This window comes from Panulirus ornatus, chromosome 17 (genome assembly GCF_036320965.1).
Source record: "Panulirus ornatus isolate Po-2019 chromosome 17, ASM3632096v1, whole genome shotgun sequence".
Lineage (NCBI taxonomy): Eukaryota > Metazoa > Arthropoda > Malacostraca > Decapoda > Palinuridae > Panulirus > Panulirus ornatus.
The window spans coordinates 45858033-45871260 of NC_092240.1; the positions used below are offsets into that span (position 1 = coordinate 45858033).

The window sequence follows — 13228 nt, forward strand, 5'->3', positions numbered from 1 at the left end:
AGGTAGAAAATCTCAGGCTGTGAAAATGAGCTTTTTGATAGGAGCATGTTTTATGACTAGATGGAGTGAAGAATGAAATGAGGGGGTTGTATGAAAAGTGTGCAATGGCAAGGAATGCGAAGGGAATAAATTGTAGAGTGGGTGAAATGTAATACTTTAAGGTGTTTTAGGCATTTGGAAAGAATGCAAGACATGGAGTTTGGAAGGAGGAGAGTGTATGATAGTATGATTAAAGCAGTTGGTGTGATAGTACAACCACCTATTACATTTGGAAATAGAGTGCAAGAGTACTGGAAGGGAAAGAAATAGTGGAAGAAAGTGTGGAATTGTGTATGTGAGGAAGTTACGTAAGGACAGGGATAAGTGGAGATTCTTTGTTGTGGTCACCCATTTTTTTGGGAGTTCCTGGAGAGAATGGGTGTCAGATGTAGATAGATCGACCAAGAGGGATTGGGTGAGGAATGGTATAAGGCAAGAGTAAATGAAATGAGGGAGTAGATGAGAAATGTAAGGTACTTAGGAAGCATTGCTTGCATGTGTGGATGAATTGTGTAGGATACAGAAGGTTGACTGTGGGTGTTTGAGAAAAGTTAGTGAATGATGGGATGAGGAAGCTAAGTTGTTAGTGAAAGGGAAAGGAGTGCATTATTGTGAGATGTACTGGAGAAATTGATGGAAGATCAAGAATAAGGTGCAGGTGGTGCTTAAAAAGAGGGCAAATGAGAGGTGGACTGAGGGAGTATCAGCAAACTCCAGTGGGAATAAGGAAAGTTTTTATGAGGTGATTAGTATGATTTGAAAAGAGCAAATAAGGCAAAAGTATGGGGAGCAGATAGGAAAGTGGTAACAGGCAGGGAATGGGTAAAGAGATGGAACACATTAAGCAGTAGATTTGGGGTGGAGGGATTTGAAGGTTTACAGAGTGATAGTCATGGCAAATGGTTTGATGAAATGAGAAGAGGTGGTGAAAGCCTTGCATATTATGAAGTAGCTGGATTGGATGGTATTTCACTTGTATTTTTTTCAAGAAATGGGTTGACAGCATTTTTATTTGTATATCATGATTTTGTGTAACCATGGCTTAAGGTGAGGTGCTTGAGGACTGTTAGAATGCTTATATGATGCCATTGTGTTAATGCAAGGGGAGCAGAAGTGAATGTTTGAATTCGAGGTATATTTTTTTTTATGATTTCTCAAAATTTGCTTGAGAAAGTGGTGATTGAGTGATGGCATGCAAAGAGCATCAAACTGGAAAGGGGCAACTTGGTTTTAGGAGTGGCAGCAGATGTGTGGATCAGGTTTTTGCCTTGAAGAATTTGTATGTGGAATAACTGGAGAAAGAGAGAGATGTGTTTTATCACATTTGTTGGTCTTAGGAAGACACAGTGAGGCTGATAATGATGCTTTATGGGAGACAAGCTACTAAAAGTTGTGAAGAGTTTTTATTGAGAGAGTAATGTATGTGTGTGACCTTGAAGAGAGGAAGGTAAGTGGTTTCAGGTGAAATTGGGTCTGTATCAAGAGTGTATGATGTCATGAAAGTCACCACAGACACTGTTCCTGTGTGCAAAATATTAGTATGTGAGCAATAAGGGTAGAGTCTTCAGTATAGACAAAACAGTCTTCTGCACATTTGCCAGCCAATATCCCTCAGAATGAATGCTTGTGTGAATGGTGCATTTTCTAAATGTGTTCATATTTTCTACATTTAATGCTGTACCTGTGTATGAAATAGAGGAACAGTGGAAACAAGCTTGATATAAAGAAAGAAATGCCAGTGAGACATCTTTCCTATTGGGAACCATCTGACATATCAGTCACACTCCCTCTAGGCGCTCACTTGGCATTGGACTGCGCCAACACAAAGGTAATGATATAACTTATTATTTTCTGTTACTTTTGGTTGCAAGTCTGTCTTTTTTATTTTCCTGACTGAAATGAACAGGGAAAGGGACTAAGCAGGTTAAGGGGTAAACCCTCTTGTTTTCTTGGGTATGCTCTCAGATGCTGAGAGGTTTCAGTCAATAAGTGAGAAATATTAGTTTTTGAGAATGAAAAAACATTTCTTTACTGAAGGCATAGTCTTATGAGTATGAGCATTTTATATTCACTTTCCCTTCCCTTCCTTCCCCTCATTTCTTTTTTGAAAAATATCGTCATTCTGGTAGTGACAGGCCAGAGGCAGGTGAGACCGAGCCTCAGTGTGGCTTTGGTGTCATAGTCTGGGCAGGCAGTTTTCTGTAGCATTGGATAGAATTAAACACATTCATTGTGCTTTGCCTTCAGTAGGGACATGATTTTTCATTCATGATAACCTATTACTTTGTTGCTTTTAGATTTATTTGTGTCATTAACAAGCTTCCATTATTCATATTCCAGGTGCTACGATCATTCCGTTTACCAGTTTCTTACAAGAAAGCACAGGTTGGCAAGGGAGATGGTCTTTCCCAGTTTGCATCAGCAATGTTTATCGTTGCTAATTTGGTAAGTGTGGTCAAGATTTTTAATTAGATGATATTCATAATTTTTTAGAATCTTTAGCTATGAATTTATGTATTGAAATGTTAGTTATCTTAACAAATTTACATCTTACCATAGAATGTTCTTGGAAGTCTTCTGCCCCCATAGTTTGGCCTGATATCCATCTGCCATGTTGGACCTCTGTTTATTCAGGCTGCTGGAGACTGTGTAACATATGCTTGTGTAACTACCATTCCTGTTGTTTGTTGTATTTTGCAGACACTTGTCCATAACCCTCTTAAGTTTCTCCATTGTGTAGTTCATAGTGATTTTGATGACTGTTGAACCTCTGTTCATTCAGGCTGTTGGAGACTGTGCACCATAGGCATGTGTAACCACCACTTCTGTTGGTTTGTTGTATTCTGCAGATACTTGTATATTTCTCTATATCTCAGACACACATACCATTCTAGAACTCCCTCAAGGGGGTGGCCACAGCAATAGAGTCTCCATAACTAGTGAACTCCAGTGCTGTTTCTTAGCCTTTAGTGCCTCACCCTTAACAAGCCCCTGGCAGAATGGCAAGTCTAGTGCAGTGTTCACAGAGGCTCCTACCTAATGTTCCTACTGACTACATCTACGTAATGCTCCTGCTTAATCTCATTGTACCTACTGCAACTTTTGAATTAATTTGATGTATTTTACATATTCTTCCATGCCTTCTATGTCAGTACTTAATTTTTTTCACCTGGTTCCAGGTGAAGGTGAGTCTGTGATGAGAGTGTGATGTTACCATAGCTGTTTAATCTGTTTGTGGATGTGGTGGTGAGAAAAGTAAATGCAAGGGTCTGGAAGGATGACAAGTTTGTAGCCTGTTAGTTGTGTGTGTGATTGTGTTAGGGGAAGGGTTGGAGTCATTTATTTGCTAATGACATGGCTCTGGTGACACTGTAAGTGAAAAGTTGCAAAAGCTGATATCAAAGTTTGCGAGAGTATGTGAAAGGAGAAAGTTGAGAGTTAATGTAAATAAGAGTAAGGGTATAGAGTTTAGGAGGAGAGAGAGATAAAGGTTGGTTTGACTGTGAGTTTGAATGGAGGAAATGGAGTGCTTCAAATACCTGAGAGTGGATATGGTCATGGATGGAACCATTTTTGTTCCCTTTACAATTTTTCATCATTGTGAATGTGTTTTAAGTAGTGAAATGGATTAATATAGACATATAAGTGAGCAGTGTGGTGCTACTAAGTGTTTCTTTAAATCCAGCTGTTTAATCTTTCCACACCTTTTTCAGTTCATTCATCATTTTGAACATAAAGAGCAAGAACTCTATTACACTTGAGGAAGTGATCTGACGAAGAAAGTAGAATAAGCGTAATATATCAAAGTGATCTAGTAATATTTGAAAAAACAAAATGAAATAGTCTCAAGAAGTTAACAAGTAATAACTGATTCCTGTGTAAGAAACGGAAATCTGTATACAAAATAACCTCCGATATCCATAATTTAACCCCACAAAATGCTCAGTACATATTTTTTTTCAGTTTCAGTTGGCACCCTTCGTTATCCAAAACATTTAGTAAGTAAAGATTCTTAAAGATATTACAAATCATGCACACACTGAACCACAGCAATTTGGGTACTTACTACCTGGTGATTAGCAGGGCTTGTGATTGTTTATCTCCTTACACGTGCTTTCTGGCATGGTTTTGTGCAATGTGTATTTTGTGCATCTTAGGTTACTATTGTAGATAATGGCCCCTTTCAAGGATTAACAGCAGTTACCTGACTACTCCATGAATTCTTCTACATCTTGCATGAAGCACAAGAGGAACATTTTAAGCCTCAAGAAGAAGATCGAGTTGTGCAATAGACTGGCTGTGGCTGAATCTGAGGCAGTACATATGAAGGAATTCAGCATCATTTACTTACATATAGTAATATTTCCTCTGTTGAAAATTTGAAAATGTTTTTTTTTTTTTTTTTTTTTTTTTATATACTTTGTCGCTGTCTCCCGCGTTTGCGAGGTAGCGCAAGGAAACAGACGAAAGAAATGGCCCAACCCCCCCCCATACACATGTACATACACACGTCCACACACGCAAATATACATACCTACACAGCTTTCCATGGTTTACCCCAGACGCTTCACATGCCTTGATTCAATCCACTGACAGCACGTCAACCCCTGTATACCACATCGCTCCAATTCACTCTATTCCTTGCCCTCCTTTCACCCTCCTGCATGTTCAGGCCCCGATCACACAAAATCTTTTTCACTCCATCTTTCCACCTCCAATTTGGTCTCCCTCTTCTCCTCGTTCCCTGCACCTCCGACACATATATCCTCTTGGTCAATCTTTCCTCACTCATTCTCTCCATTTGCTCAAACCATTTCAAAACACCCTCTTCTGCTCTCTCAACCACGCTCTTTTTATTTCCACACATCTCTCTTACCCTTACGTTACTTACTCGATCAAACCACCTCACACCACACATTTTCCTCAAACATCTCATTTCCAGCACATCCATCCTCCTGCGCACATCTCTATCCATAGCCCACGCCTCGCAACCATACAACATTGTTGGAACCACTATTCCTTCAAACATACCCATTTTTGCTTTCCGAGATAATGTTCTCGACTTCCACACATTTTTCAAGGCTCCCAAAATTTTCGCCCCCTCCCCCACCCTATGATCCACTTCCGCTTCCATGGTTCCATCCGCTGACAGATCCACTCCCAGATATCTAAAACACTTCACTTCCTCCAGTTTTTCTCCATTCAAACTCACCTCCCAATTGACTTGACCCTCACCCCTACTGTACCTAATAACCTTGCTCTTATTCACATTTACTCTTAACTTTCTTCTTCCACACACTTTACCAAACTCAGTCACCAGCTTCTGCAGTTTCTCACATGAATCAGCCACCAGCGCTGTATCATCAGCGAACAACAACTGACTCACTTCCCAAGCTCTCTCATCCCCAACAGACTTCATACTTGCCCCTCTTTCCAGGACTCTTGCATTTACCTCCCTAACAACCCCATCCATAAACAAATTAAACAACCATGGAGACATCACACACCCCTGCCGCAAACCTACATTCACTGAGAACCAATCACTTTCCTCTCTTCCTACACGTACACATGCCTTACATCCTCGATAAAAACTTTTCACTGCTTCTAACAACTTGCCTCCCACACCATATATTCTTAATACCTTCCACAGAGCATCTCTATCAACTCTATCATATGCCTTCTCCAGATCCATAAATGCTACATACAAATCCATTTGCTTTTCTAAATATTTCTCGCATACATTCTTCAAAGCAAACACCTGATCCACACATCCTCTACCACTTCTGAAACCGCACTGCTCTTCCCCAATCTGATGCTCTTTACATGCCTTCACCCTCTCAATCAATACCCTCCCATATAATTTACCAGGAATACTCAACAAACTTATACCTCTGTAATTTGAGCACTCACTCTTATCCCCTTTGCCTTTGTACAATGGCACTATGCACGCATTCCGCCAATCCTCAGGCACCTCACCATGAGTCATACATACATTAAATAACCTTACCAACCAGTCAACAATACAGTCACCCCCTTTTTTAATAAATTCCACTGCAATACCATCCAAACCTGCTGCCTTGCCGGCTTTCATCTTCAGCAAAGCTTTTACTACCTCTTCTCTGTTTACCAAATCATTTTCCCTAACCCTCTCACTTTGCACACCACCTCGACCAAAACACCCTATATCTGCCACTCTGTCATCAGACACATTCAACAAACCTTCAAAATACTCATTCCATCTCCTTCTCACATCACCGCTACTTGTTATCACCTCCCCATTTACGCCCTTCACTGAAGTTCCCATTTGCTCCCTTGTCTTACGCACCCTATTTACCTCCTTCCAGAACATCTTTTTATTCTCCCTAAAATTTACTGATAGTCTCTCACCCCAACTCTCATTTGCCCTTTTTTTCACCTCTTGCACCTTTCTCTTGACCTCCTGTCTCTTTCTTTTATACTTCTCCCACTCAATTGCATTTTTTCCCTGCAAAAATCGTCCAAATGCCTCTCTCTTCTCTTTCACTAATACTCTTACTTCTTCATCCCACCACTCGCTACCCTTTCTAAACAGCCCACCTCCCACTCTTCTCATGCCACAAGCATCTTTTGCGCAATCCATCACTGATTCCCTAAATACATCCCATTCCTCCCCCACTCCCCTTACTTCCATTGTTCTCACCTTTTTCCATTCTGTACACAGAAAATATGTAAAATACTTTAAAATATTGAGAGTAAATGTGAACAAGATCAAGGTTATTAAGCTCAGCAGGGTTGAGGGACAAGTTAATTGGGATGTAAGTTTGAATGGAGAAAGTTTGGAGGAAGTGAAGTGTTTTAGATGTCTAGGAGTGGACTTGGCAGCAAATTACCATGGAAGTGGCAGAGTCACAGGGTGACTCACACAACTCATTCTTTGCAACTCTAGATTTTCCTGTGGTGAGTGCTTTTTCCTGACCCTGCTTTCTGGCAAATTGGAAGGGGCAACAATGTGTAGTAGTAGGTAGGAATAATGAACTGGATATCTTCAGGCAGAAACATTAGGTAGAGGTAGTAGGTAGGAGCATTAGGTTATATGGCTTGTAGTATCAAACAGGAATATTAGGTAGACATATATCGAAGTAGTAGTTGGTAGGAACATTGGATAGGTGCTCTAGTGCTGAAGTTGCCCTCTGCTAGTGGCCCACTAACGGTGAGGCAGTAAAGGCTACAAAGCAGGACTGGAATTCAACAGTTATGAAGACTTGTGCTGTGGTCACCCCCTTGAGGAAGTTCCAAAATGTAAAACAATGTAAGAGATATTAAGAAATGGATATCTCCCAAGAATACGATAATTTGTTGAATTGTTCTAAGTTTGTTTAATCTAAAACTGATAATACTCCTTCTTATGCTGTTTTAAACTGTTTGAGTAACAATCTATGCCAACCAGAAACAGAGTTAATGATAATAGTAATAGAGTAAAATTACATCATGATACTTTACATCATCGTGACATGAAGTTAAAATCTCATAACAGCCATCTTAGTTATTGTATGAACAATTTATTCTTTAGTAACCTGTATTCTCCTGTGTTTATTACTAGCTATTCTTTATTCATAATTTCTTTGAATTACTTTCAAATATATGTTTTTTTTGTTTTAGTTTTTACGATAACTTCAGTCAACCTTTCGTTTTTCACCATACACACTCCAGCAAGTCTCTACTCTGAATTTGTTTCTCTTAATGTGGTCCCTACTTTCTCTTGAAATATTGCACTTTGTACTTCCTCACACAGTAAGAACTCTGTTATCTGAAATGGTGGGGGAATCAGCCATTCCAGATTACAGAAAAAAAAAATCAGACATTCAAGAACTTCTAATATATTAAAAATTTCAGAAAATGTAATATTCTAAATTCTTTTTAAATACTTGATCATTGTTTCCTGCATCAGCGAGGTGGTGCCAGGAAACAAACGAAGAATAACCTATCCACTCATATACATATGGGAGTGGATTTGGCAGCAGATGGAACCATGGAAGTGGAAGTGAATCATAGGGTGGGGGAGGGGGCAAAAATTCTGGGAGCCTTGTAGAATGTGTGGAAGTCGAGAACATTATCTCGGAAAGCAAAAATGGGTATGTTTGAAGAAAGAGTGGTTCCATCGATGTTGTATGGTTGTGAGGCATGGGCTATGGATAGAGTTGTGCGCAGGAGGGTGGATGTGCTGGAAATGAGATGTTTGAGGACAATATGTGGTGTGAGGTAGTTTGATCGAGTAAGTAATGTAAGGGTAAGAGAGATGTGTGGAAATAAAAAGTGTGGTTGAGAGAGCAGAAGAGGGTGTTTTGAAATGGTTTGGGCACATGGAGAGAATGAGTGAGGAAAGATTGACCAAGAGGATATATGTGTCGGAGGTGGAGGGAACGAGGAGAAGTGGGAGACCAAATTGGAGGTGGAAAGATGGAGTGAAAGAGATTTTGAGTGACCGGGGCCTGAACATGCAGGAGGGTGAAAGGCATGCAAGGATAAGAGTGAATTAGAACAATGTGGTATACCGGGGTTGACGTGCTGTCAATGGATTGAACCAGGGGATGTGAAGCGTCTGGGGTAAACCATGGAAAGTTCTTTGGGGCCTGGATGTGGAAAGGGAGCTGTGGTTTCGGTGTATTATTACATGACAGCTAGAGAGTGAGTGTGAACGAATGGGGCCTTTGTTGTCTTTTCCTAGCGCTACCTCGCACACATGAGGGGGGAGGGGGTTGTTATTTCATGTGTGGCGGGGTGGTGATGGGAATGAGTAAAGGCAGACAGTATGAATTATGTACATGTGTATATATGTATGTGTCTGTGTGTGTACATGTATGTATACGTTGAGATATATAGGTATGTATATTTGCGTGTGTGTATGTGTATGTATATACATGTGTATGTGGGTGGGTTGGGCCATTCTTTCGTCTGTTTCCTTGCGCTACCTCGCTAACACGGGAGACAGCGACAAAGCAAAATAAATGAATAAATGAATATAAAAGATAAAACAGTAATACAGATAAAGTGAAAAAATTGAGACATAAAGCAAAGAAATAAAGTCAAAAGATGACAGGAGACAAAAGGAAAGTGAAGAAAAACAGAGAAACATTGATAAATGGGATGAAAGGCATTAAGACATGTTAAATAGGCAGGTGCTGATACTTTGTTGAGTGTGAGTATAATCACCCAGGAATGTGTTTGTAAGTAGCAGCTGCTAAGCAGCCACTGACCAGGGAGGTATACTAGCAGTGCTACCTGCCCAGGAATTGGCAGGGTTAGTGATGGCTACATAGTGAGCCAGCTCTTCATTGCTTGTCAAACTGCAATCCATTTGATCCAGTTAGGTATTGTTTCTATATCTCACCTACACGTAGACTTCTGGCATTCTGTCCACTAACATAAAATCTCTCCTTGTCACACTTTACTCATGATGATACTTAACTCGCACAACTCATTCTTTGTTAGTAGATATTCCTGCGGTGGGCGCTATGTGGAAGCCCCACCGTTTGGCAAAATGGTAGGGGCAATATGTATATGAATAGTAAGTAGGAATATTAGAGTGGAGCATTAGGTAGAAGTAGTAGGTTGAAGCATTATCTGGTAGCATTAGATAGAAGTATTCGGTTAGATCATTAGGCAGAAACATTAGTTGGTTGGAACATTTGTTAGGAGCTTATGAAAACATTGTGCTAGACTTACCCTCAGCCAATGGCCTGTGAAGGGTGATCCACTAAAGGCTAAGTGGCACTTGAGTTCAAGAGTTATGGAGACTTTTTAACTGTGGCTACTCCCTTCAAGGAAGTTCCCAAAGGGAACAGGCATCAGAGGTATAGATAGATAGATAGATAGATAGATAGAATGTGATTGAAAGCACCCCATTTTGGAACTTTTGATGCAAGAGGATGTTGTGATAGAGATATATGATTATGCACATCCAGGAATCTATTAATATGATGAATTACAGATATGCAAATGCACCCACAAATATTAGCATTTGCTTTAGTGATCAAGAGTATAAGAAAAAGATGTGTAAATTTAAATGTTCAGTACCACTGGATTATGATGAAAATTGATGAGCCAGCAAATGAAACAATGACAGTGCAAGACGGGAAGGTAGTGGTAGTTATGATAGATATGAAGAATGATTTACTGACTGATTTCAACAGAGATGGAAACCAAAGAGGGAAATTCTGGAACAAACCTAATGTAGAAGATAGAAGGAGAGATAATGAAATCACCAGAGATTCCAAACTAAAAGTGAATCAAGAATGGGCAGAATAGATTATAGTCATTACATACCACCAAATATCAGAAAACCAGAATGGTATGATGGAACAAGTCACTGTTAGCAAGAGCTTGAAATATATATGATAATCGAAGCAGGAGAAAAAGGTGGAATAAAAACTGAAGAAATAGATTATTACAATAACAGAAACCCACCTGACCAATGGAGTTTTTTTTTAAGAAAACAAACAGTTTTAGCAGAAATGGTAATAGAGTGATAGTAAAATTGCCTCAGCATGATTGTGATAAAAACACTTCATTTATAAAAGGAAGTGAAGTAACTACACATAACTTATTAAACATTATGAAACTTTACTCGGTAACTAAAAACCAGCTGGGAATTGATAAGGAGATTAAGAATCCTTGGGAGATAATGTATATAAACATTTTTTTTTTTTTTTTTTTTGCTTTGTTGCTGTCTCCCGCGTTTGCGAGGTAGCGCAAGGAAACAGACGAAAGAAATGGCCCAACCCACCCCCATACACATGCCTTGATTCAATCCACTGACAGCACGTCAACCCCGGTATACCGCATCGCTCCAATTCACTCTATTCTTTGCCCTCCTTTCACCCTCCTGCATGTTCAGGCCCCGATCACACAAAATCTTTTTCACTCCATCTTTCCACCTCCAATTTGGTCTCCCTCTTCTCCTCGTTCCCTCCACCTCCGACACATATATCCTCTTGGTCAATCTTTCCTCACTCATTCTCTCCATGTGACCAAACCATTTCAAAACACCCTCTTCTGCTCTCTCAACCACGCTCTTTTTATTTCGACACATCTCTCTTACCCTTACGTTACTTACTCGATCAAACCACCTCACACCACACATTGTCCTCAAACATCTCATTTCCAGCACATCCATCCTCCTGCGCACAACTCTATCCATAGTCCACGCCTCGCAACCATACAACATTGTTGGAACCACTATTCCCTCAAACATACCCATTTTTGCTTTCCGAGATAATGTTCTCGACTTCCACACATTCTTCAAGGCTCCCAGAATTTTCGCCCCCTCCCCCACCCTATGATCCACTTCCACTTCCATGGTTCCATCCGCTGCCAGATCCACTCCCAGATATCTAAAACACTTCACTTCCTCCAGTTTTTCTCCATTCAAACTCACCTCCCAATTGAATTGACCCTCAACCCTACTGTACCTAATAACCTTGCTCATATTCACATTTACTCCTAACTTTCTTCTTTCACACACTTTACCAAACTCAGTCACCAGCTTCTGCAGTTTCTCACATGAATCAGCCACCAGCGCTGTATCATCAGCGAACAACAACTGACTCACTTCCCAAGCTCTCTCATCCCCAACAGACTTTTAAGGGAGAATTCTAGAATCAAAGTTGATTACATCATTGAGTACACAAAGGATAACAGTAGAGTGCAGATTAATATATCGGAAATTTCCCCCACTGAAAATATGAAAAATAAACAAACTTTGAACAGTTTGAAATGATCAAAGCAGATGGTACCAAATTTGAATAGAGGGGTGAAGCAGTATATGGCTATAACAGGTTTAAAGGAAAACATTTAATATAGATGAGTTAGAATAAATGTAAACCAACCATAGTGATGATCCAGGATGTAAACACAATGAATGTAGTGTAATAAAGACTGCCAGAAACAAGACTAAGTGGTTTTAGAATTATTTCAACAAAAGTTTAGGAAATTTTGAAGGGATGGGAGCAACATGACCTAATGATGATATGAATGGTGACTTTTAACATTCATTTCATGGAAGTAGAGGGAAGAGGAGTAGATTATGGATGCAGATACAATTACAAAGGAAAGAGAATAGCTCCAAAGACTTATTCATTTGTGTGCTTCATTCAGACTTGCAGGTTATGTTATGGCTCTGTTTTCAGATGTGAAGGTGAATATTTCAAATCTGTCATATCGTATTATCATTGAAATCACTACAGCTTATAAAATGGAAGTCAGTGATTGTGGACATTATACAGCAATAGTAAAAGACACTGGAGTTGAGTGATATAAAATTTCACTGTGACAAATCAGACTCTAAAAAGATCATTAAGGAAATTATAAGCACAAAATGGATTGAGGTCCCTAGAAACAGTGACTCAGTGACAAACAAAAAGTATTTTGTGTGAGATTAGACCAAATAATCAGTGAACAAATACCAAAGGAAAAGAACACAAGTGCAAAATGGAATATACTTTGGGACAGAAAACTGTGCTGTATGGAAAAAGCCTGAAGATAGTGACTAAAGAACCAGAAGATAGTGACTAAAGAAGCAAGAATAAGAGAAATAAGAAAGTCTGCATATGTAGAAAGATAGTGAATTCTCACAGATTAAATGAAGAAAAATTATATAAATCATGGAAAGAAATTCAGTTACTGTTTACATAAATGAAGAAAGGAAAACAGAAATTGGACCATTTAAGGTAGGAGATAAATACCAAAGTAACTCCAGGGAAATATGGAGAATGTCAAGTGAACAAAAATACAAATTGGTATTCATCTCAAAATGTAAGGAAAGTTGGAAGATGAACTGTTTAGCCAGTATAATAAAAATGCACATAGATATTGATATTAAAGCAATTGATCACCTCATGAAAGGTTCAGCTGTAGGACTAGATGGAATCCCAGTCATATTCCTGAAAAAAAAGACAAGAATAGCAGTAGTGAAGTGATTGTTGCTATAATTGAGGCAGAGTCTGGATGTGACCAAAATTGCAGACATTCTCAAATTTAACACTGTTTGCTAAATTAGCATTTTAGCTTAAACCTAAACAATGCAGACCAGTTAGCTTTACTTCACATGTGATAAAAGTTTTTGAAAGAGAGATACAGGTTGTACCTCTCTAATCTGGTGCTCTGTGGTCCGGCAACTCATGGTCTGGCCCATTTTGAATTTGCAATCATTAGT

The 13228-nt window shown here is 39.4% G+C and overlaps 1 protein-coding gene across 1 annotated transcript in view; it reads left to right on the top strand.

Moving 5' to 3' along the window:
- The window catches only part of LOC139754434 (proteasome activator complex subunit 4-like), a 576322-nt gene that overhangs the window by 144103 nt on the left and 418991 nt on the right, over positions 1-13228 (top strand). Inside the window, exon 7 of the mRNA XM_071671710.1 lies at positions 2380-2484. Coding sequence (XP_071527811.1) covers positions 2380-2484 — 105 coding nt within the window. The remainder of the gene's footprint in view (positions 1-2379; positions 2485-13228) is intronic.